The following is a 25,303-nucleotide window of genomic DNA, read 5'->3' as shown; positions in this document are numbered from 1 at the left end:
TGAAATACCGATTTCTCCAGGCACCTTGGTTTAGAAATCTCTATTAGGGAACACATTTCGGTGGGAACAAAAGCTCCCCCTACTTTCGTGTGTTCTTTTTCTTCTTTTTGGCTTTAAGAGGGTTTAAACTTTTCAGTTCACTCGCCTCTAGGCTCTTTCGTGTGCTTGCAATGCCGATTTCGCTGATTGGTTTTAAAGTCTGTGTTAGGGAACATTTTTCGATGAGAACAAAAGTCCCCCTACTTTCATGTATTTGCAATGCCGATTTCCCCAAGACTGCTTGGTTTTGATGGCTGTGTTAGGGAAACCGTAAATCGGGCCAATCAAAACGATGCAGTTAGGGCGTTTAGATAACGCCTAATGTTTTACAGTTATTCAATTGTTTATCTAATGAAAAACAACATTTTGTTAGTTGCGATAGATGCGTAGAAATATTCCCTATCAAGTGATGCAAACATCTCTCCTATCCAGTACGAAATGTTCGAGCTATAAGCATTCGAAATCTTTCATTTTTTCCTGCATGTTCTGTGTTTAGGTTTTCATTTTACCCTCCATGTATTCCGGTTAGACGTAGTCCCACGTCAAAACTATATAATATTTCATATCAGTTGTCACACTCAATGCGAAACTTCCATTGGAATCTTTATGTTTATCCAATTTCATGATCAACGCGAATCAAACAGTTCATTGAAGAAGAAGTTCCGATTTTATTTGACGCATAACATGCCGGACCAGTTAACACGCAAATGTCGATAACTGGTCCGGCATGTTATGCGTCAAATAAAATCGGAACTTCTTCTTCAATGAACTGTTTGATTCGCGTTGATCATGAAATTGGATAAACATAAAGATTCCAATGGAAGTTTCGCATTGAGTGTGACAACTGATATGAAATATTATATAGTTTTTTTTGTAGGCTGAGTACTTATCGGACTGCCCTGAGTAATTGCGGCTATTAATTTTCAGAATTCATTCCGTTCAAACAAAACATGTTGCTTCGGCAAAAAGTATTGATCGAGTTTTTCAAATGCTGTTTTGTAAGGGTCGATTTCCCATTCCTTGTCTTCTCCGACATCCGCTATATATATATATATATATATATATATATATATATATATATATATATATATATATATATATATATATATATATATATATATATATATATATATATATATATATATATATATATATATATATATATATATATATATATATATATATATATATATATATATATATATATATATCTATATATATATATATATATATATATATATATATATATATATATATATATATATATATATATATATATATATATATATATATCTATATATATATATATCTATATATATATATATATATATATATATATATATATAAGTTAAATAGTGAAAGAATTTCGGATAATGAAAACTAAAACTAGTGAGCTATGTTGCTCCTGTTAAGGTTACGACAAGACTGATCTTTATTTTCTATTTCATGTACAAAGCTAGCTTATAATCTACCCTATCTGCCTATCTCTATGTTTCCCTTCTTCCTTCTTCTCAGAAAGAATGTTTAACCGTTTTATGGTGTCGACTCGAGTCCTTATCTGTGGCTGCATAATTGTTCGTCGGTCGCATTTACCACATGGCGTTATTTATGCTTAAGTGTTTACTTAAGCGCTAGAACATTGATGCGTGATGTTTGCTCTGTCTCCTGCTGATAAGTAATGTTGGCGTTGGTCGATACTGAAGATTGGTTGACTGTGTTGATAACTGCTCCCTCTTCAAGAGTGGACCGTCTCGGTACACTGGGCTCTGCACTCTCCTTGGTTGTGGATCTGAAGAGAGTTTTCAAACGATTCCTCAACAGATAGATTGCAAGAAATGATGAAATAATTATTGCTGGAACTCCTGTCCCGAGGGTGAGTGAGAGGTGTCTTCTGTTTAATAACACCAGATGTTCTCTGGTTTGTAGATGAATTTCGTCTAGTTTTTTCAATGTCAGAGTTGCTTCGGTGTTATTTGAGAATATTTGGATTCCGTAGAGTGGGATGAGTAGTGGTGGATCTTCATGATAATATTCTACATTACTAAACTGCGTGCCGTTAATTGTGACTGTACAGTTGCAAAAGTAGATGATCATTGTTCCAGAAATGTATCTGGAAGGTAGCCCACAGTTTGTTTGCATTAGTGTGGCGTTTCCTCTGATTAGCAGATGGTTACTGCTTATTTTCTTCGTTTCTTGGGTGTACCTGTCTTCTGTATAATCGCAGCTGCCCGAGACTCCTCTGAGAATTTTGGAGTAACAGTTGTCTTGGGAAACGTCTTCTAGTTGGTTTTTGTTACATAGGGTTTCCTCTCCAATTTCCTGGCAATCGTTTTTAATGAGGTATGTTTCTAATTCATTGAAGAGTGCTCTGTTCGTTGGCAGTTTCAGGATTTTTCCTTCCTTGGGTATCGGTTCCATGATGATATGTGTAAATGTGGATGGTTTGAGATTTGGGACTGAAATCACAAATATTATTTTCGTATCTTTGTGTATTACTGCTAGATCAAGGTACTCGTAGGTTTGGTCGAATGTGTTGATTGTAATGTTGCTGTTTCTTAAAATTGTGGTCGCTTCATTTAGTTCCTCTGGTGTCAGTACGTTCAAATGGATAACCTTTGCTTTTGCTAGTTGAATGCTTTCAAAAATATTTTGTATTTGTTCTCGTAATAAATCTAGTGCCATGTTCAGGTTCATGACTTCTTTAATGATTGTAGCCTGTTCTGCATAGCCTTTATTGTTTACATAAGCGTCTCTTGATTTTATTAGGTTTTTCACTAAAATATCTTGTTGCTCGTTAACCTTTTTGATTATTCTATTCATTTTGGTTTCAATTTGTTTATTGATTTTTATTTGTTCGTTGTTTTGTGTGACAATTGTTTCTTCGTTTTTGAATAATGTTTCCAACTGATTGTTGATTTCGATTAGATCATTGTTGTCTAGATTGCCTGTTATTAATTTTATGGTGCTTCCTAGGATGTTGATTAAACCTCTTTTGTTTCTTTGTTTTGGGATAAGGTTGTTATATGTGTTCTTGATTGAGTTATATTTTAGATTAACAAGGTCTGTAGTTTCTTTTAGATTAAATATGGTAAGGCCTTCAATAATTTTCTCTAGTTTGTGAAAGGTTGGCTCGAAACTTTTTAATTCGATTACATGGAATATTTTGTGTGATCCTGTCTTTATTCTTCCTTCGTTCAGGCTCAATGTCACGAGGCCGGGATTGTTGCTGAGGTCGTAGAGTTGTATGGATGTTTGTTGCGGAAATGCAATCGATTTTGGTAGATACATTGACAGGAATGCGATGGCAAAGGCCGAATACAGGAATGGTATCCACGCCATACTGAAATGATTAGGAAAATAATTTCATTTGATTATTAGTTTCGTCGGATGTTTTCTTTGTGAATCTCTCGGCCGGAGTGATCTAGGAAGGTTTTGTTTTTATCCCGGATAACTCTGACTGGAAGATATTTTTCTTTTGCTTTGTTTCGGATGCCTTGTATTTTGTTGTATACGATGCTTTCTTCCTGTAACGTTGGTGGGTCTTCTCTTTTCTTATTATGGTATTCCAAATTGTATTCTTTTGTTTTATTTGACTGAAGCATAACGTCTTCATAGAGCTTGTTTCTGTTCTCTAGAATTTTGTTCATATCGAGATGCCTTTCTTCTCCTTCTCTGAGTCCATAGAATATTTCGCGAGGTTTGAATTTAGTTGTTGAGTGTATTGTATTGTTATAGGTAGTGCATGCGATTCGATATATTTCTTTATCACTTAGGTCGATGTAACTTGGTTTCGTACAACGAAAAATTTCCCCTAGAGTTGAGTGAAATCTTTCTACCGTACCGTTACTTATGCTATGGTTGGGTGGAGTGAAATGAATCTCGATATTTAAATTTTCCAAGAGGGCTCTGATTTCGATGGACCTGAGTGCAGGTTCATTGTCTGAGATTATCAATTTTGGAGTACCATACAGTGAAAAGTATTTTGTTAACCCCTTTCTCACGTCGTGGATGTTTCTGGATTTAATTGGGATTATCGATGCGTATCGCGAAAATTTATCTAAAAAGGATAGAAATATATTAGGTTTATGGATAAATAAATCTAAGTGTACTATTTCTAGAGGCTTTGCAGGATTTGGCGTAGATCCCAGTTTAATTTTATACGGATGTCTCTCGTATTTGTTTTTGTTGCATGTGCGACAAAGCCTAATGAACTGTTGTATCTTACGTTTCATTTTCGGAAAGTAATATCGATTGGAAATCTGCCTGTTGTTTTCCCATATACCTCGATGTCCACTTTCGTGTGTTTGTTCTATTATTAGGTTTTGTTCTTCAGCGGTCTTCAAATCAGTTAAACATTTTTGAGTAATAAATATTTTAAATGGTTTCCCTCTACTAAAGTAATTTTTATAAAAAATTTGGATTGTTTGGATCAGATTTTCTGGGCATAATATACAGTTTGATCGTTTAGGATCTATGAACTCTTTGAAGAGTTTGGTGAGATAAGGGACGTTGAAATTTGATTTCATTATGGTTCGTCTGTACACACGCGGAAATATTTCTTCGAGTGTTTCCTCTTCTTCCGTTCCCAATTTCAGAATTATTTGGTTACTAAAACTATTTAACGGCGATTCGGTGCATGGGATAAATGCTGAATCGTCGGTGTCGGCGGAGTGCATTGTAGCATCGTCTGAAGAAGAGGTTTCATCGCTTACTAACTTCACTGAAGTTTCACAGGTACTAACTTCAGCGTCATTATGGTTTATTTCCTGACGCATCCTGGAGAGACTATCCGCTACTATATTCTGTTTTCCAGGTCTATATTTTATCTCAAAGTCAAATTCTTCTAAATAGAGGCGCCAATGTATAAGCCTGCTGTTGGAGTCTTTTAAGTTCAGACTATATGTCAGAGGTTTATGGTCTGTATAGAGTGTGAATTTTCGTCCGTAGAGGTACGGTCTGAAATATTTACAAGCCCACACAATAGCCAACAATTCTTTCTCAATGGCGGAGTAGTTTTCTTCCGTTTTATTAAGTGTTCTGGAGGCAAACGCGATTGGTTTGTCGCTACCAATTTGTCCTTGAGACAAAACAGCGCCTACGGCATAGTTAGAGGCATCTGTTGTCAAAACAAAAGGTTTTTCAAAGTCAGGGTATTGCAGGATATCGCTTGATGTGAGGATGTTTTTACATCGCTCAAAAGCATCTACGAAATCTTTATTGTGATCAATTTTTTCTCCTTTTCTCAACGACTGAGTAAGCGGTTTTGATATTTTTGCGAAGTCCCGAATAAACTTGCGATAATATCCTAATATTCCGAGAAAACCACGCAACTCTTTTTCGTTCTTTGGTAGTGGCCACTCTCTGATAACTCCGAGTTTTTCTGGATTAGGCTTAACTCCATCACGTGTTACGATGTGGCCAAGGAATGCAACTTCTTTATGAAGAAATTCACTTTTATCAAGTTGGATTTTCATATTGTATTTTTGTAGTGTTTCAAAAATTTTCCTCAGATTATCCAGATGCTCTTGTAGGCTTGTAGAGAACACGATTATGTCATCCATATATACTAAACATCTGGAACCAATATGCTCCCTTAAAATATTATCCATTACACGCTGGAACGTAGATGGGGCGTTTTTTAAACCGAAAGGCATCCTTAAGAACTCGTAATGCCCGTTTTCGACACTAAACGCGGTTTTTTCGATATCATTTTTGTCTAGTTCGATCTGATGGAATCCAGATGCGAGGTCCAAAGTAGTAAAGTACATACAGCGACCTAATTTATCTAGAATATCAGTGATGTTAGGGATGGGGTAACGATCATCAATCGTTTTATCATTCAATTTTCGATAATCTATTACAATCCGCCATTTCTTCTGTCCGGATGCATCCAATTTTTTTGGGACTATCCAAACGGGAGAAGTCCATGGGCTGATCGAAGGTCGAATTATTCCTTGTTCGAGCATTTTCGAAACCTGCCGTTGAACTTCTTCTTTATGGCAAAAAGGGTAACGGTATGATTTTGTGTGAATAGGAACATCGTCTGTTGTTGTGATCCTATGTTTGATAGCACTAGTGAAGGTTAACTTCTGTCCTTCCGTATAAAATATGTTTGTGTAATCCGCGACTAATTTAATTATTTTAATTTTCTCTTCTTGGTTTAAATGGTCTAGTCTGATTTGGTTGAAAATGTTTGATTTTGGAACATCCAACGTTTCTTCGGGCGTGGTTAGTGAAAAGTTATTCACTTCTACTATTAGAGGTTGCGCTGTGTTAATTTTTACTGGTTTATCTGATAGGTTAGTTACTGTTACGAAGACGCGATTTTCTGAGCATTTGTATATTCCAGAAGGTATCATTATGTCTGGTGAGATTAAAACATCATGCTCTAGATAGAATTCGCCGCTGGATTCATTGGTTGGGAGATGTACAATTTTTGTTTCATTCGAATTCATGTGTATTGTTACAGACTCAGGATATTTTCGGTACATTTTTATTATATTTGAAGGAAATTTGAGTTCATTCTCCGCCGTTAAAATGTCAGCTTTCAATGAGCGTAATGTTTCATATCCTATTAGACCATCAAAATAATTATGGAAATCGAAAATGTAGAATATTTGGTTGCTTGCATTTTTTACACTTGGAAACGGGTTAAAGTTGACAAATCTATCCACGGAATGTGAGCCATAAATGTTCTTAATATTCACTGTTTGTGTGAAGTGACATTTGTCTAAGTTGACGTGTTTTGGGCTAATGTAGTTTTTATTAGCCCCTGTATCTATCAGAAACTTCAAGGATCCTTTATTCGTAGAGAGTTTTATATATGGAAGAAAATTGTTTAATCCTTTGTTTTCGATTCCTCTACTAGGTGAAAATTTAGTTCGTCATTTTCTTCATTGTCATTTTTCAATAGTGCTAGTGGTTCTCTAGATGTGTTAGGTGTAATTGATAACTGTGGTTCTCTAGACGTGCTAGGTGCCGATTCATAGTATTGGTGAAAATTAAATGAATCATTTGCATAATGAGGGTCGTACAGTTCTGTTCCCTCATGGCAATTTATTGATCTGTGTGAATAATTGAACGGTTGTTTTGTTAACCCCTTTCTCACGTCGTGGATGTTTCTGGATTTAATTGGGATTATCGATGCGTATCGCGAAAATTTATCTAAAAAGGATAGAAATATATTAGGTTTATGGATAAATAAATCTAAGTGTACTATTTCTAGAGGCTTTGCAGGATTTGGCGTAGATCCCAGTTTAATTTTATACGGATGTCTCTCGTATTTGTTTTTGTTGCATGTGCGACAAAGCCTAATGAACTGTTGTATCTTACGTTTCATTTTCGGAAAGTAATATCGATTGGAAATCTGCCTGTTGTTTTCCCATATACCTCGATGTCCACTTTCGTGTGTTTGTTCTATTATTAGGTTTTGTTCTTCAGCGGTCTTCAAATCAGTTAAACATTTTTGAGTAATAAATATTTTAAATGGTTTCCCTCTACTAAAGTAATTTTTATAAAAAATTTGGATTGTTTGGATCAGATTTTCTGGGCATAATATACAGTTTGATCGTTTAGGATCTATGAACTCTTTGAAGAGTTTGGTGAGATAAGGGACGTTGAAATTTGATTTCATTATGGTTCGTCTGTACACACGCGGAAATATTTCTTCGAGTGTTTCCTCTTCTTCCGTTCCCAATTTCAGAATTATTTGGTTACTAAAACTATTTAACGGCGATTCGGTGCATGGGATAAATGCTGAATCGTCGGTGTCGGCGGAGTGCATTGTAGCATCGTCTGAAGAAGAGGTTTCATCGCTTACTAACTTCACTGAAGTTTCACAGGTACTAACTTCAGCGTCATTATGGTTTATTTCCTGACGCATCCTGGAGAGACTATCCGCTACTATATTCTGTTTTCCAGGTCTATATTTTATCTCAAAGTCAAATTCTTCTAAATAGAGGCGCCAATGTATAAGCCTGCTGTTGGAGTCTTTTAAGTTCAGACTATATGTCAGAGGTTTATGGTCTGTATAGAGTGTGAATTTTCGTCCGTAGAGGTACGGTCTGAAATATTTACAAGCCCACACAATAGCCAACAATTCTTTCTCAATGGCGGAGTAGTTTTCTTCCGTTTTATTAAGTGTTCTGGAGGCAAACGCGATTGGTTTGTCGCTACCAATTTGTCCTTGAGACAAAACAGCGCCTACGGCATAGTTAGAGGCATCTGTTGTCAAAACAAAAGGTTTTTCAAAGTCAGGGTATTGCAGGATATCGCTTGATGTGAGGATGTTTTTACATCGCTCAAAAGCATCTACGAAATCTTTATTGTGATCAATTTTTTCTCCTTTTCTCAACGACTGAGTAAGCGGTTTTGATATTTTTGCGAAGTCCCGAATAAACTTGCGATAATATCCTAATATTCCGAGAAAACCACGCAACTCTTTTTCGTTCTTTGGTAGTGGCCACTCTCTGATAACTCCGAGTTTTTCTGGATTAGGCTTAACTCCATCACGTGTTACGATGTGGCCAAGGAATGCAACTTCTTTATGAAGAAATTCACTTTTATCAAGTTGGATTTTCATATTGTATTTTTGTAGTGTTTCAAAAATTTTCCTCAGATTATCCAGATGCTCTTGTAGGCTTGTAGAGAACACGATTATGTCATCCATATATACTAAACATCTGGAACCAATATGCTCCCTTAAAATATTATCCATTACACGCTGGAACGTAGATGGGGCGTTTTTTAAACCGAAAGGCATCCTTAAGAACTCGTAATGCCCGTTTTCGACACTAAACGCGGTTTTTTCGATATCATTTTTGTCTAGTTCGATCTGATGGAATCCAGATGCGAGGTCCAAAGTAGTAAAGTACATACAGCGACCTAATTTATCTAGAATATCAGTGATGTTAGGGATGGGGTAACGATCATCAATCGTTTTATCATTCAATTTTCGATAATCTATTACAATCCGCCATTTCTTCTGTCCGGATGCATCCAATTTTTTTGGGACTATCCAAACGGGAGAAGTCCATGGGCTGATCGAAGGTCGAATTATTCCTTGTTCGAGCATTTTCGAAACCTGCCGTTGAACTTCTTCTTTATGGCAAAAAGGGTAACGGTATGATTTTGTGTGAATAGGAACATCGTCTGTTGTTGTGATCCTATGTTTGATAGCACTAGTGAAGGTTAACTTCTGTCCTTCCGTATAAAATATGTTTGTGTAATCCGCGACTAATTTAATTATTTTAATTTTCTCTTCTTGGTTTAAATGGTCTAGTCTGATTTGGTTGAAAATGTTTGATTTTGGAACATCCAACGTTTCTTCGGGCGTGGTTAGTGAAAAGTTATTCACTTCTACTATTAGAGGTTGCGCTGTGTTAATTTTTACTGGTTTATCTGATAGGTTAGTTACTGTTACGAAGACGCGATTTTCTGAGCATTTGTATATTCCAGAAGGTATCATTATGTCTGGTGAGATTAAAACATCATGCTCTAGATAGAATTCGCCGCTGGATTCATTGGTTGGGAGATGTACAATTTTTGTTTCATTCGAATTCATGTGTATTGTTACAGACTCAGGATATTTTCGGTACATTTTTATTATATTTGAAGGAAATTTGAGTTCATTCTCCGCCGTTAAAATGTCAGCTTTCAATGAGCGTAATGTTTCATATCCTATTAGACCATCAAAATAATTATGGAAATCGAAAATGTAGAATATTTGGTTGCTTGCATTTTTTACACTTGGAAACGGGTTAAAGTTGACAAATCTATCCACGGAATGTGAGCCATAAATGTTCTTAATATTCACTGTTTGTGTGAAGTGACATTTGTCTAAGTTGACGTGTTTTGGGCTAATGTAGTTTTTATTAGCCCCTGTATCTATCAGAAACTTCAAGGATCCTTTATTCGTAGAGAGTTTTATATATGGAAGAAAATTGTTTAATCCTTTGTTTTCGATTCCTCTACTAGGTGAAAATTTAGTTCGTCATTTTCTTCATTGTCATTTTTCAATAGTGCTAGTGGTTCTCTAGATGTGTTAGGTGTAATTGATAACTGTGGTTCTCTAGACGTGCTAGGTGCCGATTCATAGTATTGGTGAAAATTAAATGAATCATTTGCATAATGAGGGTCGTACAGTTCTGTTCCCTCATGGCAATTTATTGATCTGTGTGAATAATTGAACGGTTGTTTTGGCCTATTCATGTAATTAACGTGCCTTGATCTTATGGAAGGATCAACTTCCATGGGAATGGGTTTTGACACTTGTATCGGTCTAGGGGCAAAAACATTTTGCGGAGGGATGTTATTGCTATTGTGGTGGAAATATTTTGGGGAAATTTGTTGAAAATGTTGTTGGTGGTATTGTTGTTGTGGGAAACGTGGAATTGATCGTGATTGGTGGGAACGTGTAGTGAAAAATTGTGGATTCCTAATTTGATTATTTGTGTATCTTGTTTTCGGGGGAAGTTGCGGTGCCAGTGGAAATATTTTAGCGGGTCGATAATGTTCAGTTTTGTTTAATCCATGTCTGTTTTGGAAATTTCTTTCTTCCACGCAGGCGTCAAATGCTTCTTTCAATTTTGACAGTTGTCGGGCTCTAACATTGCCCCCTATTGGTTCTTTAAGCCCTGCTAGAAAAACTTGCAACGCATTTTCCTGATGTGTTTTTATACGGTCTTCTCGCAAGCTCGTGTCTGCTGTTGAGATGCTCGTGTTGTTAATTAAGAGCGATAAAATTTGTTGGACTGACCCATAGAATTCTTCTAGGGTACCCGTTTGTTGGAGTTGGAATAGCTCCCTTGTGAGTGTGACAGCATCGCGCTTGTCACTGTAATAGGCAATCAAGTTTGCCTTAATTTCGCTCCATTTAAGCGGAGTGCCATATATTTCTAGAGCTTGGTCTGCGTCTCCTGTGATCTTTGCACGAATAGATTGCAGCCAGATCTCTTCGAAAGGTGTGTCTTTCATAATATTTAAGAAAGGTAGTAGATTTTCTACTGACCTTATAAATGAATGTAATTTGACGGGATTCCCGTCGAAGGATGGCAAATTATTTATGGCTTGAGGCGTTTGCATCGCCTTCAGCACTTTTTCTGCATTGCAGAACATTTCGTTCGTTTGAGCAATGCAGTCACTATCCTGAGTATTTACAGGAATTGTGAAACCTGCCAATTCAGGGTTCATTTTTCACTATTAAATCACTATCTAATCACTATCACCTTTTTTCAGGGTTAGAATTTTAATTGTAATTCGATAATTTAATTTATTTTTGTTTTATGTTAGCTTTGTGTGTTTCTTGTGATATACAGTGGTCCGGTTACCTCGGGTAGGGCCTCGCCACTCTGAATTAGTACTTGCTTTAATTTTTGTTTTCGGGGACGGGCTTTTATTTGTTTCAGTAAAGCGCCGATCCGATTTATGAGTTAGAAAAAAGAAAAATTTTGTTACTTACGATTTTTAGAGCTGGAACTAGTGTTGCGTCCGGTTTCGTCAGATTAATCACCACTACACGATATTCGTTCGCGCAGGCGCAATTGCTGAAATTAAACTAACGTTTCGCGAACACTTAAAACACTATCCTACCGACTGCGCCAGTTAAATAGTGAAAGAATTTCGGATAATGAAAACTAAAACTAGTGAGCTATGTTGCTCCTGTTAAGGTTACGACAAGACTGATCTTTATTTTCTATTTCATGTACAAAGCTAGCTTATAATCTACCCTATCTGCCTATCTCTATGTTTCCCTTCTTCCTTCTTCTCAGAAAGAATGTTTAACCGTTTTATGGTGTCGACTCGAGTCCTTATCTGTGGCTGCATAATTGTTCGTCGGTCGCATTTACCACATGGCGTTATTTATGCTTAAGTGTTTACTTAAGCGCTAGAACATTGATGCGTGATGTTTGCTCTGTCTCCTGCTGATAAGTAATGTTGGCGTTGGTCGATACTGAAGATTGGTTGACTGTGTTGATAACTTATATATATATATATATATATATATATATATATATATATATATATATATATATATATATATATATATATATATATATATATATATATATATATATATATATATATATATATATATATATATATATATATATATATATATATATATTAGGCTGTCAAAAAAGTCCTGCGGTATTTCCGCGAGGTGTCGTTGTAAACGCGTAGTTCTAGTTGTATTCATTGTATCGAGTCATACTATAGCTTGTTGGAAAGGTTTTGCGCGCTATTATATAGTCCTTGAAAGTGTGTTATTTGGTTAAGTCGTTCGTGGGTTATAGTGTCGCAAATATGGAGCAAAATAAAGAGAAAATCCGACATATTTTACAGTATTACTATGACAAAGGCAAAAATGCTTCTCAAGCTGCCAATAAAATTTGTGCAGTTTATGGACCCGATACAGTTTCCATTTCCACCGCACAACGATGGTTTCAACGTTTTCGTTCTGGTGTAGAGGTCGTCGAAGATGCGCCACGCTCCGGAAGGCCTGTCGTCGAAAATTGCGACAAAATCGCTGAATTAGCCGAGAAAGACCGGCATAGTAGCAGCCGTACCATCGGTCAAGACCTGGGGATAAGTCATCAAACCTTTATTAACCATTTGAAGAAGCTTGGATTCACACAGAAGCTCGATATATGGGTGCCACACACGTTGACGCAAAAAACATCTTTGATCGTATCGACGCATGTGAATCGCTGCTGAATCGCAACAAAATCAACCCGTTTCTGAAGCGGATGGTGACTGGCGATGAAAAGTGGGTCACTTACGACAACGTGAAGCGCAAACGGTCGTGGTCGAAGCCCGCTGAAGCGGCTCAGACGGTGGCCAAGCCCTCATTAACGGCCAGGAAGGTTCTGCTGTGTGTTTGGTGGGATTGTCAAGGAATAATCTATTATGAGCTGCTTCCTTATGGCCAAACGCTCAATTCGGACCTGTACTGCCAACAACTGGACCGCTTGAAGGTAGCACTCATGAAGAAGAGGCCATCTTTGATAAACAGAGGCCGCATTGTCTTCCATCAGGACAACGCCAGGCCACACACTTCTTTGGTGACGCGCCAGAAGCTCCGGGAGCTCGGATGGGAGGTTCTTTTGCATCCGCCGTATAGTCCGGACCTTGCACCAAGTGACTACCACCTGTTTTTGTCCATGGCGAACGAGCTAGGTAGTCAGAAGTTAGCCACAAAAGAGGCCTGTGAAAATTGGCTATCCGAGTTTTTTGCCAATAAGGAAGCGAGCTTCTATAACAGGGGTATTATGAAGTTGGCATCTCGTTGGGAACAAGTCATCGAACAAAACGGCGCATATTTGATTTAAAACAGATGATTGTAACTAATTTTATGAACAAATGAAAATTCAAAAAAAATACCGCAGGACTTTTTTGACAGCCTAATGGCGGGTTTACATTAGGGAGATCTATAGCTATAGATGGATTTATTCACGTGAAAATAGGTGTAAACGGGTGAGAATAAATATGATACACTTATTCGAGGTATATATAACCTGAATAAATTCAGCATATGTAAACGCTTGTGAATTTCTCACTGGTGAGAAATCACTAAAGTTTGATGCAGTTCTATTTCAGGTGAATAAATTCACCGAAGATATGAATATATTCATTATAGAAGTTCACGCTAGTGTAAACGGTAACTCTGAAGAAGTTAGAAGCTTCTTGGGTCTAGTAACACACGTGGGAAAATTTATTCCCGATTTAGCTACAATAACGGAACCTCTAAGGCAGTTTATCTGCAAAAATAATAAATTTACATGGGAAAGAAAACATCAAAGCAGCTTTGAGCTTTTGAAAAGCATGATTGCTAATGTACAAACTCTTTCATTTTTCAATAATTCTTTGAGAACTCGAGTTATTGCTGATGCTTCTCCAGTGGCTCTAGGTACAGTGCTTGTCAGTTTGAAGGAAGAACTGATACTAATCCACAGATTGTAAGCTTTGCAAGCAAAAGTCTAACCAGAATCGAGAAACGATATTGCCAAGCGGAAAAGGAGGCGCTTGCACTAGTATGGACAGACGAAAAATTTTCAGTTTATCTCATCGGTAGAGAATTTGAATTAGAGACCGATCATAAGCCGTTGAAAACCATATTTTCGCTTTCATCCACGCCTTGTGCTCAAACTGAACGATGGGTTTTGAAGCTTCAATCCTTCAAAAACGCTGTGAAATATAGTAACGGTTCTGATAATATTGCTGACTCGTTGTCTAGACTGGTGATACAAGAGGATTTTGTTGAATTCGAGACGGACAATCATCTTTTAGTTCTAGCGGTACAGGAATCAGTGGCGGTGGACGTAGGAGAGATTGAGAATGCTACAAGAACAGACCTTGAACTCAAAGCAGTTCGACATTCACTCGTATCAGGAAAGTGGAGTGATGTCTTAGTAAAGTCGCATGAACTATTCCGGAATGAATTGGGTTTAATTGAAGACACAATTGTAAGAGGGAATAAACTTGTTGTACCTCGAGAATTTCCTCAACGCATGCTGCAGCTCGCTCATGAAGGCCAAATATTCACTAGACTAGGATATCCAACGACATAAACAATAATGAATTGGCTGTCATTTTGATTCTCGTTTGGAATATATATGTTTTCGATGCAACCTAACCGAAAAATCTATGCATTTGAGCTTAGCGGAGATGATTTTTGTCACCACTGGGTACAACATATTTTTGATACATTTATTCTTTTGATACAAATTAATTATTTAACCCTAAAATATGAAACAATCTCAATTTGTGGCATTGCAAAATTGAGTATACACCTTAAATTTCCCCAAAAAAACAAACCTTGCAAGCAGCTGCTGTCGGAAGAACAAGTGGAAATACAAAGGAACCATGGAGAATCACCTGGGTAGTGGACACAAACGGATCCTATCTTCTGATGATGATCGGCTAATTGCGCGAACATTAGGAAAGAACCCTAAAACAAACATTCCTAAATTGACTACCGAAGTAGCCGGCACAATTGGAAAATCTGTCAGCGCAGACACTGACCGGAAAGCAGCGTACAGGAACAATCTGAGAGGTCGTGTTGATCATAAAAAGTCTTTCATCTCGAAGATGAATATGAAAAAAACGACTACAGTTCGCTCAGGCATATTTAAACAGACCTAAGGAGTTCTGGAACAAAATCCTTTATGTGCAGGATCGCGCTGGTCCGAGAGCTACAATACAGGATCAAGATACAGGAAAAACATTTCAAAGAAATGTCGCACATTTAAAAAGATTTATCCCTTCATTTACAATAGCAGCAACTACATCAATTACCACTGCAGGCTCAGAAGAGGACAGAGCACCATCTACATCCAGCAATTGTTCAATAATGCCATATGTATTGACACCTACAGTTAAAACAGTGCAAGTAGAAAATCAAGCTTAGCGAATCATTTCATCAGATGAAGAAACTTTCCAGGAATTTGATAATGTAGAGTTAAATGATCGCTATAACTACCTGCGAGATTTAACGATTTTGTTGTATAAACGATTTGATAAGGTTGACTGAAATATGATTCAAAAACATTATATAAAAAAGGAGCTATATACTACTACTATTTACTATATAGATAAAGAATTAGAATATACTGTACTACCGAGCGAACAACACGTACTTAATCAGTGGTCAGCAAATAGAAGCCGAATATACCGAGGTACAACAGAGTGGAAATTGTCCTGTGTCGCCTGTTGGGTTGGAACATCACGACTGACACCCCCCTCCAGGTGGTAAGACGGATGCAGATTCATTCCGAGCGTTTGGGAATTTTTTGCTCGTTTCTTTGTGTGCATTTCCACAGTTGGTATCACGATGGTCCTGCTGAGTGAGGTTTGTCGAAGGCTGTGTTGAAGGCAAATTTCACCACAAGAAAAACAAAGGAGTGGACGATACACAACAATATATTGTGAATCATACCATGTTGTTAAGACATTAATAAAACTTCAAACACGCAACAAGTAAAATGCTTGTAAATTGTTATTTAAACCATTTGTTTTCTTACAGATCTGTTCGCCGTACATACGATAGAGTAGCGGAAAATTCTACAAACGCAGTAAATCTCACACAATGTCAAACTGCTCTCGTCGCGCTAGGGTATCCATCGGAGATTACATCAATGAGCATTTTGAGGCAAATATTGTTTCTTTTTGGGGAAATTTGTCGACAAAAAAAGAAACATAAAAACACTGATGATACCGTGCCAGTGATAATGAATGCCGTTACGCAAAATGGAACTACGCCAAACGATGAAGAAATTCTGGTTACATTTGATGGATTCTGTATACTGGACTCATATTTATCAGTTCTCCACCAAGATATTGTTGAAACCAATTGTGTTTCTCCGATCAAAGGTACCAATGTGCAGCAGCCTCCTATTTATTTGTCCAATTCTCCAGGTATGTGTTGATAATAGATATGTTCACCATAGTTTGAAGAATATTAAATGTATATCAAAAGTTTGGATTGATCATGTTCGTATTATTAGTTCGAAAGCAATACAGTTTATAAAAAAAGATGAAAACAAATATTTGATGCTTTCCTCGTATGGAAATTGCTGGTAATACTTTTTATTACAACTATTATTTTACATCCGTATAGAAATAATCATTTCCTTTTTCAATATAACAACGAAATATTAAAACAATTGTTGTAACTAATATCTGCAATTTCTTATGAGTAAATTATATACTTTCAGAATGTAACTATCGAATTTCTGCATATTCTTCAGTTGGTCCTAGTAAAGAATACACGATACAACAATCGGCAAGTTCATCAAAGTGTAATACAAACTACAATAGTTACAGCATAATGGATTCCAGACAAACTGATGCGAGTTTCGTTAAAAAACAACACCACGATAGTGCTAATATTGCATTTCACAATCATGCCGAAAACAATACTGACCACAAACACTCAGGAACATTATCAACTGTAAACTGTTCCACCCGCACAATGCAAAATATTAATTTGCATGTCAATGAAAATTCAGGCGATCACCCGAACGGTGAATGCAGAACACTGGAAATTCGTGATTTATATTTAGGTGGTAGTTGTTGGATGTTAACCAACTGGCGTCAAAAGTATGCTGTTCCTTATCTGAAATCAAAAAACATTACATTCTATACCTCAACTCTTCACGAAGGCCTAGAAGGGACATTACCCAATTTGGAAGGGGCAGATTTTGAAAATTATGACGAATTTACATTTGATCCGACGGCGATAGATGCGAGTCGTATTTTATTGTTTGTGATAACCAATGAGACGAGGTCATTAGGAGCCATGACGATGGCAGCCCATTATATTGGCATGGGATATAATGTGGTGATGTGTGTGCAAATGCTGGTCGATGGATGTACGATAAGAGGGACAAAGGTAACTATTTTGATTAGTGCATTTCCGTTGTCTTTGTGACTTTTTTTATGTCTAATAAAATAAATCTCTAACAAAGCACTTCGTGACCTGCATAATGACATCATGCAAAACAATAATACATATGTTAAGTTATGCTAACTCTAAATTTATGTTAGCAAAAGAATAAAACATTGAACTGACGAACTCCACATAAATAAACGGATAAACAAAACAAACCAGAGGGATTTCGGAAGCAATCAAAAGCAAATGTATTTTTTCTGTACAATCACATTCAAAACGATATTCGTTCTGGCAGAATTTGAGTCAAAATTTAAGAATAAAAAAATTAGTCAGGCTGGACTGCTTAGAGAAAAAAACGTCAGAGTTCGATGAATCAAACTTTGCAAGAAATCGCGCAGGATTTTGTTTGGCTGTCATTATGATTCTCGTTTGGAATATATATGTTTTCGATGCAACCTAGCCGAAAAATCTATGCATTTGAGCTTAGCGGAGATGATTTTTGTCACCACTTGGTACAACATATTTTTGATACATTTATTCTTTTGATACAAATTAATTATTTAACTCTAAAATATGAAACAATCTCAATTTGTGGCATTGCAAAATTGAGTATACACCTTAAATTTCTCCAAAGAAACAAACCTTGCAAGCAGCTGCTGTCGGAAGAACAAGTGGAAATACAAAGGAACCATGGAGAATCACCTGGGTAGTGGACACAAACGGATCCTATCTTCTGATGATGATCGGCTAATTGCGCGAACATTAGGAAAGAACCCTAAAACAAACATTCCTAAATTGACTACCGAAGTAGCCGGCACAATTGGAAAATCTGTCAGCGCAGACACTGACCGGAAAGCAGCGTACAGGAACAATCTGAGAGGTCGTGTTGATCATAAAAAGTCTTTCATCTCGAAGATGAATATGAAAAAAACGACTACAGTTCGCTCAGGCATATTTAAACAGACCTAAGGAGTTCTGGAACAAAATCCTTTATACGGATGAGACGAAAACCCATCTGTTTAAATCGGATAGAAGGCAGATAGTGTGAAGGAATCCAGAATCGTCTGCTCTAGGCTCATTTTCAGTGTTTGCCAAATGATCCACTCATTGAAAAAATCGCTTTCGTTCGTTCAAATATGATCTTTCAGGAAACATTTCCCCCAGCGGTATTCTTTTGTTGTTATGTGTTGCAAATCACGACACAAAAGAGAACGAGACAACTCTGCATCGGCTCGCACTTTATTGCACACCAGCATGCAAGCAAAGCTATCGTATACGCTTTTGGTCAGAAAGCTTATTTTCTTCTTTGCCTCTAACACATGCATATCGACCTCTCCATGCATCATGAAACAGCAGGATCGTACGGACCACGTAAAGCGAAAGATTCATATTCAGCTAATGTAGCAGATCCTGATTTTTAAGTCTCAGAGAGTGCAAACTATATGATTATTTAGCTCGATAGAGGCTAAGGGAGGGTAGTCAGATTATATTTTCCGTTTTTAACGCCGCTATCCCTTGAAATATGTATATTCATATAGACCGCATAGTTTTACTAACAACACCGCTCCAGTGAGAAGCAAAAACTCTCGCGTTTTATCTCTTTTCCCATTCGCTGCTCTCCGCAAATGGTGACTGAATGATGACGTAATTTTTCTTGTATCATTTATTGCTTTGCACTTTTCTGTGCAGTGGGTTTCGCTATAGTAAAATGGGACGATATATGCGGTTCAAACTTGTATGCAGGCTTCGAAAATGTTATGCGATGTTTGATACAGATCGGATATGCAATCAACAGTCTTCGTTCCTCTCTTAGTTTAATCACTAAATGTTACACAAGTGATTACTGACATTCATACAAGTATCTGAATGATCCTCTCATATTTGGTTATATGTTCGTGAGAGTTTACTTGCATGACACATTGTGTATCATTCGATTTTGATCGAAATCCAAACACTGCTCATTTTGCATTTGATTCCCACAGCATTTGGTTCCCACAGTAAAACACGGCGGCGGCAGTCGGCCGATGTATGGTACAATGGCTGCTTCTAGAATTGGAATCATGGAGTTTATCGATTCGGCGATGGACAAGATCTCTTCATTGAACATTCTAACATTCTGAAACGTAACTTGCAGTCTCCCGAGCAGAAATTGATCACTACTTTCAACTGGATAATGACCCGAAACAAACTGATCTCATCGTGCGGAAGTGTCTGCTCTATCAATTCAAAACACCTTCGCGATCACCGGACTTGAACACTATAGAGCATCTATGGTGGGAAATCAAAAACCGTCTGAAGAATAAAAATCCAGGGAACAAAGCGGAACTCAAAACGACGATTATGGAGATCTGGGAGAGCTTGCAGGCTGTGTTGTACCCCAAAGGGGCCTGATACTAGGGGATTGATTTTTGTTATGTATTAATATTTCTGAACTGATTTCAATTTTCTTTTAAGTAAAACTTAAACTGTACACTCAATTTTGCCACGTCTGAATTGGATATTTGTTGTTTGTTTTTTGAACAGGAATTAGAAATGTGACCATTTTAATTTGTTTCTTTTTACTACATGAGAGTAAAAAGGATCGATTTTAGGATGAATAGAAGTCGCTTTCAATTATTTACTTTTTAACCTCGAAAAACTCACAATTAAAAAAACCAACACGGGTTGTACACTCAATTTTGTGACTAAATATATCCAATTGAAAAAAATGGTGTGATTATATAAGTAATAAAATGATCTGGTGAAGTTTTCATGCAATTTTATGCAGGAATAGTAGTTATGCCAGAAAAAGAGATCAAGAACAAATCAGGAAAAACTTACATATGAAGGAGTGTATCGAACAGTAATCTCAAACATTTCATACCTTATTACTCACAGAAGGGTGCATTTTTTCTGTACGTGTATTTAGGTGAAAGTGGAAGGAAGCCACAAATGGCTGCCACAATGGCGATCACTTCTTTCAACTCCCTCCTTTACCCCTCGTCCGATAATCGATCATTTTGCGAAACAGTGTGAATAAAAAGATCATTCTCGCACACTTCCCATCAAGTAATATCAACCAAACTCTAAACGATTACTCACAAGATATTAAAATTTCATCTGCCGTCGCAATGTATAATGAAAAACATCGGAAAACTCGATCTAGTGCTCTGAAAGATAAATTTTCATTTTTCAATTTTCCCAATGGTTTTGTTTGGATTGGTGAAAGTATCGTTATTTTTTCGACACTGATGCTAGACAACATCATCGAAACAGCTATAAAAACCACTCAATTAAATGTTATTCCTGAGTCATAGCGTTTCATGTAATGAAAACAAAATCAATACAATTATAATTTTTACGTTTAATGGGTCCATAATGTAAGTTCAAGCAACTTTAACATTTGCTAAGAATATTGTATTGTAGAGCTCGGAACACTGCCATGGCTGCCTCTGCTGTCAAAAATAGTAAACGGAAAAGTATTTTTTTTTTTTTTTTTTTATAAATTCGTTTATTTTTACAGGCTCAGTTACATAAGTTTAAGGGAGCCGAAATCTTAAATATATTTTTAAAACTATATATATGAACAATTTTCTTAAATCTATGGTTAGTAATGTGGGAAACCGATTACTCGTGGTGGACTCGAGATTAAAAGGGTGACATTTTCTCAGGAAAAGGATGGGGTATAAGGAAATTATTACAATGTTGATAATCACACACACTTAATTCTTAAATCTATTCGTACATCAGTTGTGAATTTACATTTCATTCTTCTGTTTATAGCAAGCGGACCAATTACTCACAAAGGAAGAAATGGAGGGTATAAGGATATAAGGATAATCACACACGAACATCGATAGATTTAAGGAAAACATATATTTGGGACATGTAATCAAGGTCTAACCGAGCCAACACATCTCTCACCGGCACATTGGGCTGCCTTCCTCTAGCCCGAAGGGAGTTCTCTAAATTCGATCTGGCAACAAGATACACCTCACACGACCAAACAACGTGTTCGATGTCGTGGTAACCTCGGCCACAAACGCAGATATTGCTGCCGGCCAGATTGAAACGAAAGAGTAGCGCGTCTAACGAACAGTGATTGGACATGAGTCGGGAGAAGGTGCGAATAAAGTCCCGACTCAAGTCCAGACTTTTGAACCATGGTTTGAGGCTAACCTTAGGGATAATCGAGTGAAGCCACCGGCCCAATTCATCTTCGTTCCATTTGCGTTGCCAGTTAGCGATGGTATTTTTACGGACTAAAGAGTAAAATTCATTGAAGGCGATTTGACGCTGATAAATATCGCCTTCAATCGCACCTACCTTTGCTAATGAGTCAGCCCTCTCATTACCCGGAATTGAGCAATGAGAAGGGACCCACACAAAGGTAATGACATAACAGCGTCTGGATAAAGCACTCAAAATTTTTCGTATTCTCTCAAGGAAGTACGGCGAGTGCTTTTCCGGCCTCACTGAACGGATAGCTTCGACAGAGCTAAGACTATCCGTTACAATGTAATAGTGTTCAACAGGTCGTGAGGCGACGCTGTCCAGCGCCCAATGAATTGCTGCCAATTCAGCAATATACACTGAGCAAGGATTCTGAAGACTGTGTGAGGTGCTAAAAAATTCGTTGAACACTCCAAATCCTGTGGACTCATTTATAGTGGACCCATCAGTAAAGTACATATTATCACAATTGATACCCCTATATTTTTCATCGAAGATCGTTGGAGCGATCCTCGATCGTTGGTAATCTGAATATCCATGGATATCTTGCTTCATGGACAGATCAAAATGCACAGAGGAATTGATGTAGTCAGGGAAACAAACACCGTTGGGAATATACGAAGAAGAATCAACTTGCATGGAGATGAATTCATGATATGAACTCATGAATCCGGAGTGAAAATTTAGCTCGATTAGCCGCTCAAAATTTCCGATCACCAATAGGTTCATGACCTTACACCGGATGAAGAACCGAAGAGATAATGAATTGAAGCGATCTTTTAGTGGGAGTAGGCCTGCCAAAACCTCGAGACTCATGGTATGCGTTGAGGGCATACATCCCAACGCAATACGGAGACAAAGATACTGAATTCGCTCGAGTTTAATTAAGTGTGTTTTGGCAGCTGATTGAAAACAGAAACTGCCATACTCCATCACTGAGAGAATAGTTGTTCTATACAACATTATAAGATCTTCGGGATGGGCTCCCCACCAGGTGCCGGTAATTGTACGGAGAAAATTTATTCTTTGTTGGCATTTTTTACTCAGATACCTAATATGGGCCCCCCAAGTACATTTGGAGTCGAACCAGACCCCAAGATACTTGAATGACATAGCATGAGTGATCGGTTTACCCAAAAGTTGAAGCTTTGGTTTTGCTGGTCTATGCTTCCTAGAAAAAACCACCATCTCTGTTTTCTCCGTGGAGAATTCGATCCCTAGCCCAATGGCCCAGGTTGAAAAATTGTTCAAAGTATCTTGTAAGGGTTCTTGTAGGTCGGATTCTGTTGATCCTACGACAGAGACCACTCCATCATCTGCAAGTTGTCTTAGGCTGCAATTTTGTGTAAGGCAATTGTCGATGTCGCTTACATAGAAGTTGTACAAAAGGGGGCTTAAACATGAGCCCTGGGGGAGGCCCATGTAAGAGACCCGACTTACTGCCGAATCTCCGTGAGAAAAGTTCAAATGCTTCTCACAAAGCAAGTTATATAACATATTATTCAATAGAGGCGGCAGACCCCGAGAGTGTAATTTGTCTGTCAAAACCTCTATTGAAACAGAATCAAAGGCCCCCTTTATGTCCAAGAATACTGAAGCCATTTGTTTTTTTCCGGCGTAAGCCATTTGAATTTCTGAAGAAAGCAACGCAAGACAATCATTCGTCCCCTTGTCCCTGCGGAACCCATATTGTGTATCTGAGAGTAGGCCATTCGTTTCAACCCATCGATCAAGGCGAAACAAGATCATTTTTTCCAACAATTTCCGTATACAAGACAGCATTGCTATTGGGCGGTACGAATTGAAGTCGGACGCGGGTTTTCCGGGTTTTTGAATAGCTATAACTCGTACTGGTCTCCAATCATCTGGAACAATATTATTCTCCAGAAACCGATTGAATAAATTCAACAAGCGATGTTTCGCCACATCAGGGAGGTTTTTCAGCAAGTTGAACTTAATTCTATCCGATCCCGGAGCAGAATTGTTACATGAAAGCAGAGCAAGAGAGAATTCTACCATCGAAAACTCGGAATCAAGATCGCACCTATCTTGTGGTATATCTCGAACAATTTTTTGCACAGGAGCGGAATCAGGACAAACCTTCCGTGCAAAATTAAAAATCCATCGATGTGAATATTCCTCGCTTTCATTGGATGAAGAGCGATTTCTCATGTTTCGAGCCACTTTCCATAATTTTTTCATTGACGTTTCTCGTGACAAACCTCCCACGAAATTTCGCCAATAAGCACGTTTTTTCCCTTTGATCAAGTTTTTAAATTGATTTTCAAGGTCCAAATACGATTGAAAATTTTCAATGGTTCCACGTTTCCGAAAAGCTTTGAATGCGTTCGATTTATCCTGATAAAGCTTGGAACATTGGCTATCCCACCATGGATTGGGAGGCCTTCGACGAATAGTGGAGCCTGGGATGGGTTTCGTTTGAGCGCGAACCGCGCTGTCATAGATCAAACGAGAGAGGAAGTTATACTCCTCCAATGGAGGTAAACCATCTCTGGAATTGATGGCTAGAGCAATCGCGTCCGCATATTTTTTCCAGTCAATGTGTCTTGTGAGGTCATATGCCATGTTTATAGATTCAGAAAAATTCGGCCCAATGGTGATGGAAATTTTGATTGGCAAGTGATCACTACCGTTGGGGTCCTGGATTACATTCCACTTGCAATCTAACGATAGTGAATTCGAGCAAAGCGAGAGGTCAAGAGCACTTGGGTTAGCAGGAGGTTTAGGTACACGTGTTGTTTCCCCAGTGTTCAAAAGTGTCATATTGAAGCTGTTACAAAGATCATATATCAACAGTGAACGATTGTCGTCGTACTGTTCCCCCCAGGCAGTTCCGTGAGAATTGAAGTCTCCCAAGATCAATCGTGGCTCAGGAAGGAGTGAGCACATGTCAACAAGTTGCTTGCGGCTAACCGCAGCTCTCGGAGGCCAATACAAGCTGACAATACAGAGGTCTTTTCCTCTGATGTTTGCATGACAAGCAACAGCTTCAATCCCTCCAATAGGTGGAAGGTCAATTCGAAAAAATGAGTGGCACTTATTGATCCCCAATAGCACCCCTCCGTATCTGTCATCACGGTCCAAGCGTATAATATTAAAATCGTGGAAAGAGAGATCATCTCGCGAAGAAAGCCAAGTTTCGGACAGAGCAAAAACATCACAATTGAAGTTATGAATTAAAAATTTGAATGTATCCAATTTAGGGATAAGACTACGACAATTCCGCTGTAAAACAGTGATATCTCCGACCTCTCTATTTGAATTAGACATCAAGAGAGATAATCATTGCAAGGAGGGGCCATGTTTGCATCAATTGTTGCAAAATTGTCTTTAATACTGGAAGCATTGATATGACAATGGTTCTGATGGAGTCGGAAACATTAAAGCATGTGAAGATTTGAGCCACAAGGTCAGTCAACTTTATAAATTCCGATTGGGAAGTTGAACTGGACGGTAAAATAGGGACAGTTGGGGTTTTTGATGTCCCTTCGAGTGCTGGGTCGTTCGAAGGTGAATTATTCCCACGGAAGCCAGGAGGAACCTGATTTTGCTTGTCCGCTGCACTCGATTTTTTAGGCATGCTAACAGAGGGTATAACAGGAGGGGCTTGTCCTTGAACTTTGGGAGTGGTCACATTTTTGC

General features: G+C 37.8%; 1 protein-coding gene across 2 annotated transcripts in view; it reads left to right on the top strand.

The window, feature by feature from the left end:
* LOC129779751 (uncharacterized) overlaps window positions 1-25,303 on the top strand; it is a 141,339-nt gene that overhangs the window by 99,125 nt on the left and 16,911 nt on the right. For both annotated transcript variants that reach the window (XM_055787410.1, XM_055787411.1), the window contains 2 exons: window positions 16,061-16,452; window positions 16,752-17,428. In XM_055787410.1, the coding sequence (XP_055643385.1) occupies window positions 16,061-16,452; window positions 16,752-17,428 (1,069 nt within the window). The remainder of the gene's footprint in view (window positions 1-16,060; window positions 16,453-16,751; window positions 17,429-25,303) is intronic.

This window comes from Toxorhynchites rutilus, chromosome 3 (assembly GCF_029784135.1).
Source record: "Toxorhynchites rutilus septentrionalis strain SRP chromosome 3, ASM2978413v1, whole genome shotgun sequence".
NCBI lineage: Eukaryota > Metazoa > Arthropoda > Insecta > Diptera > Culicidae > Toxorhynchites > Toxorhynchites rutilus.
Note: the sequence above shows the minus strand (reverse complement) of the source record. Positions and strands in the feature narration are given on the sequence as shown.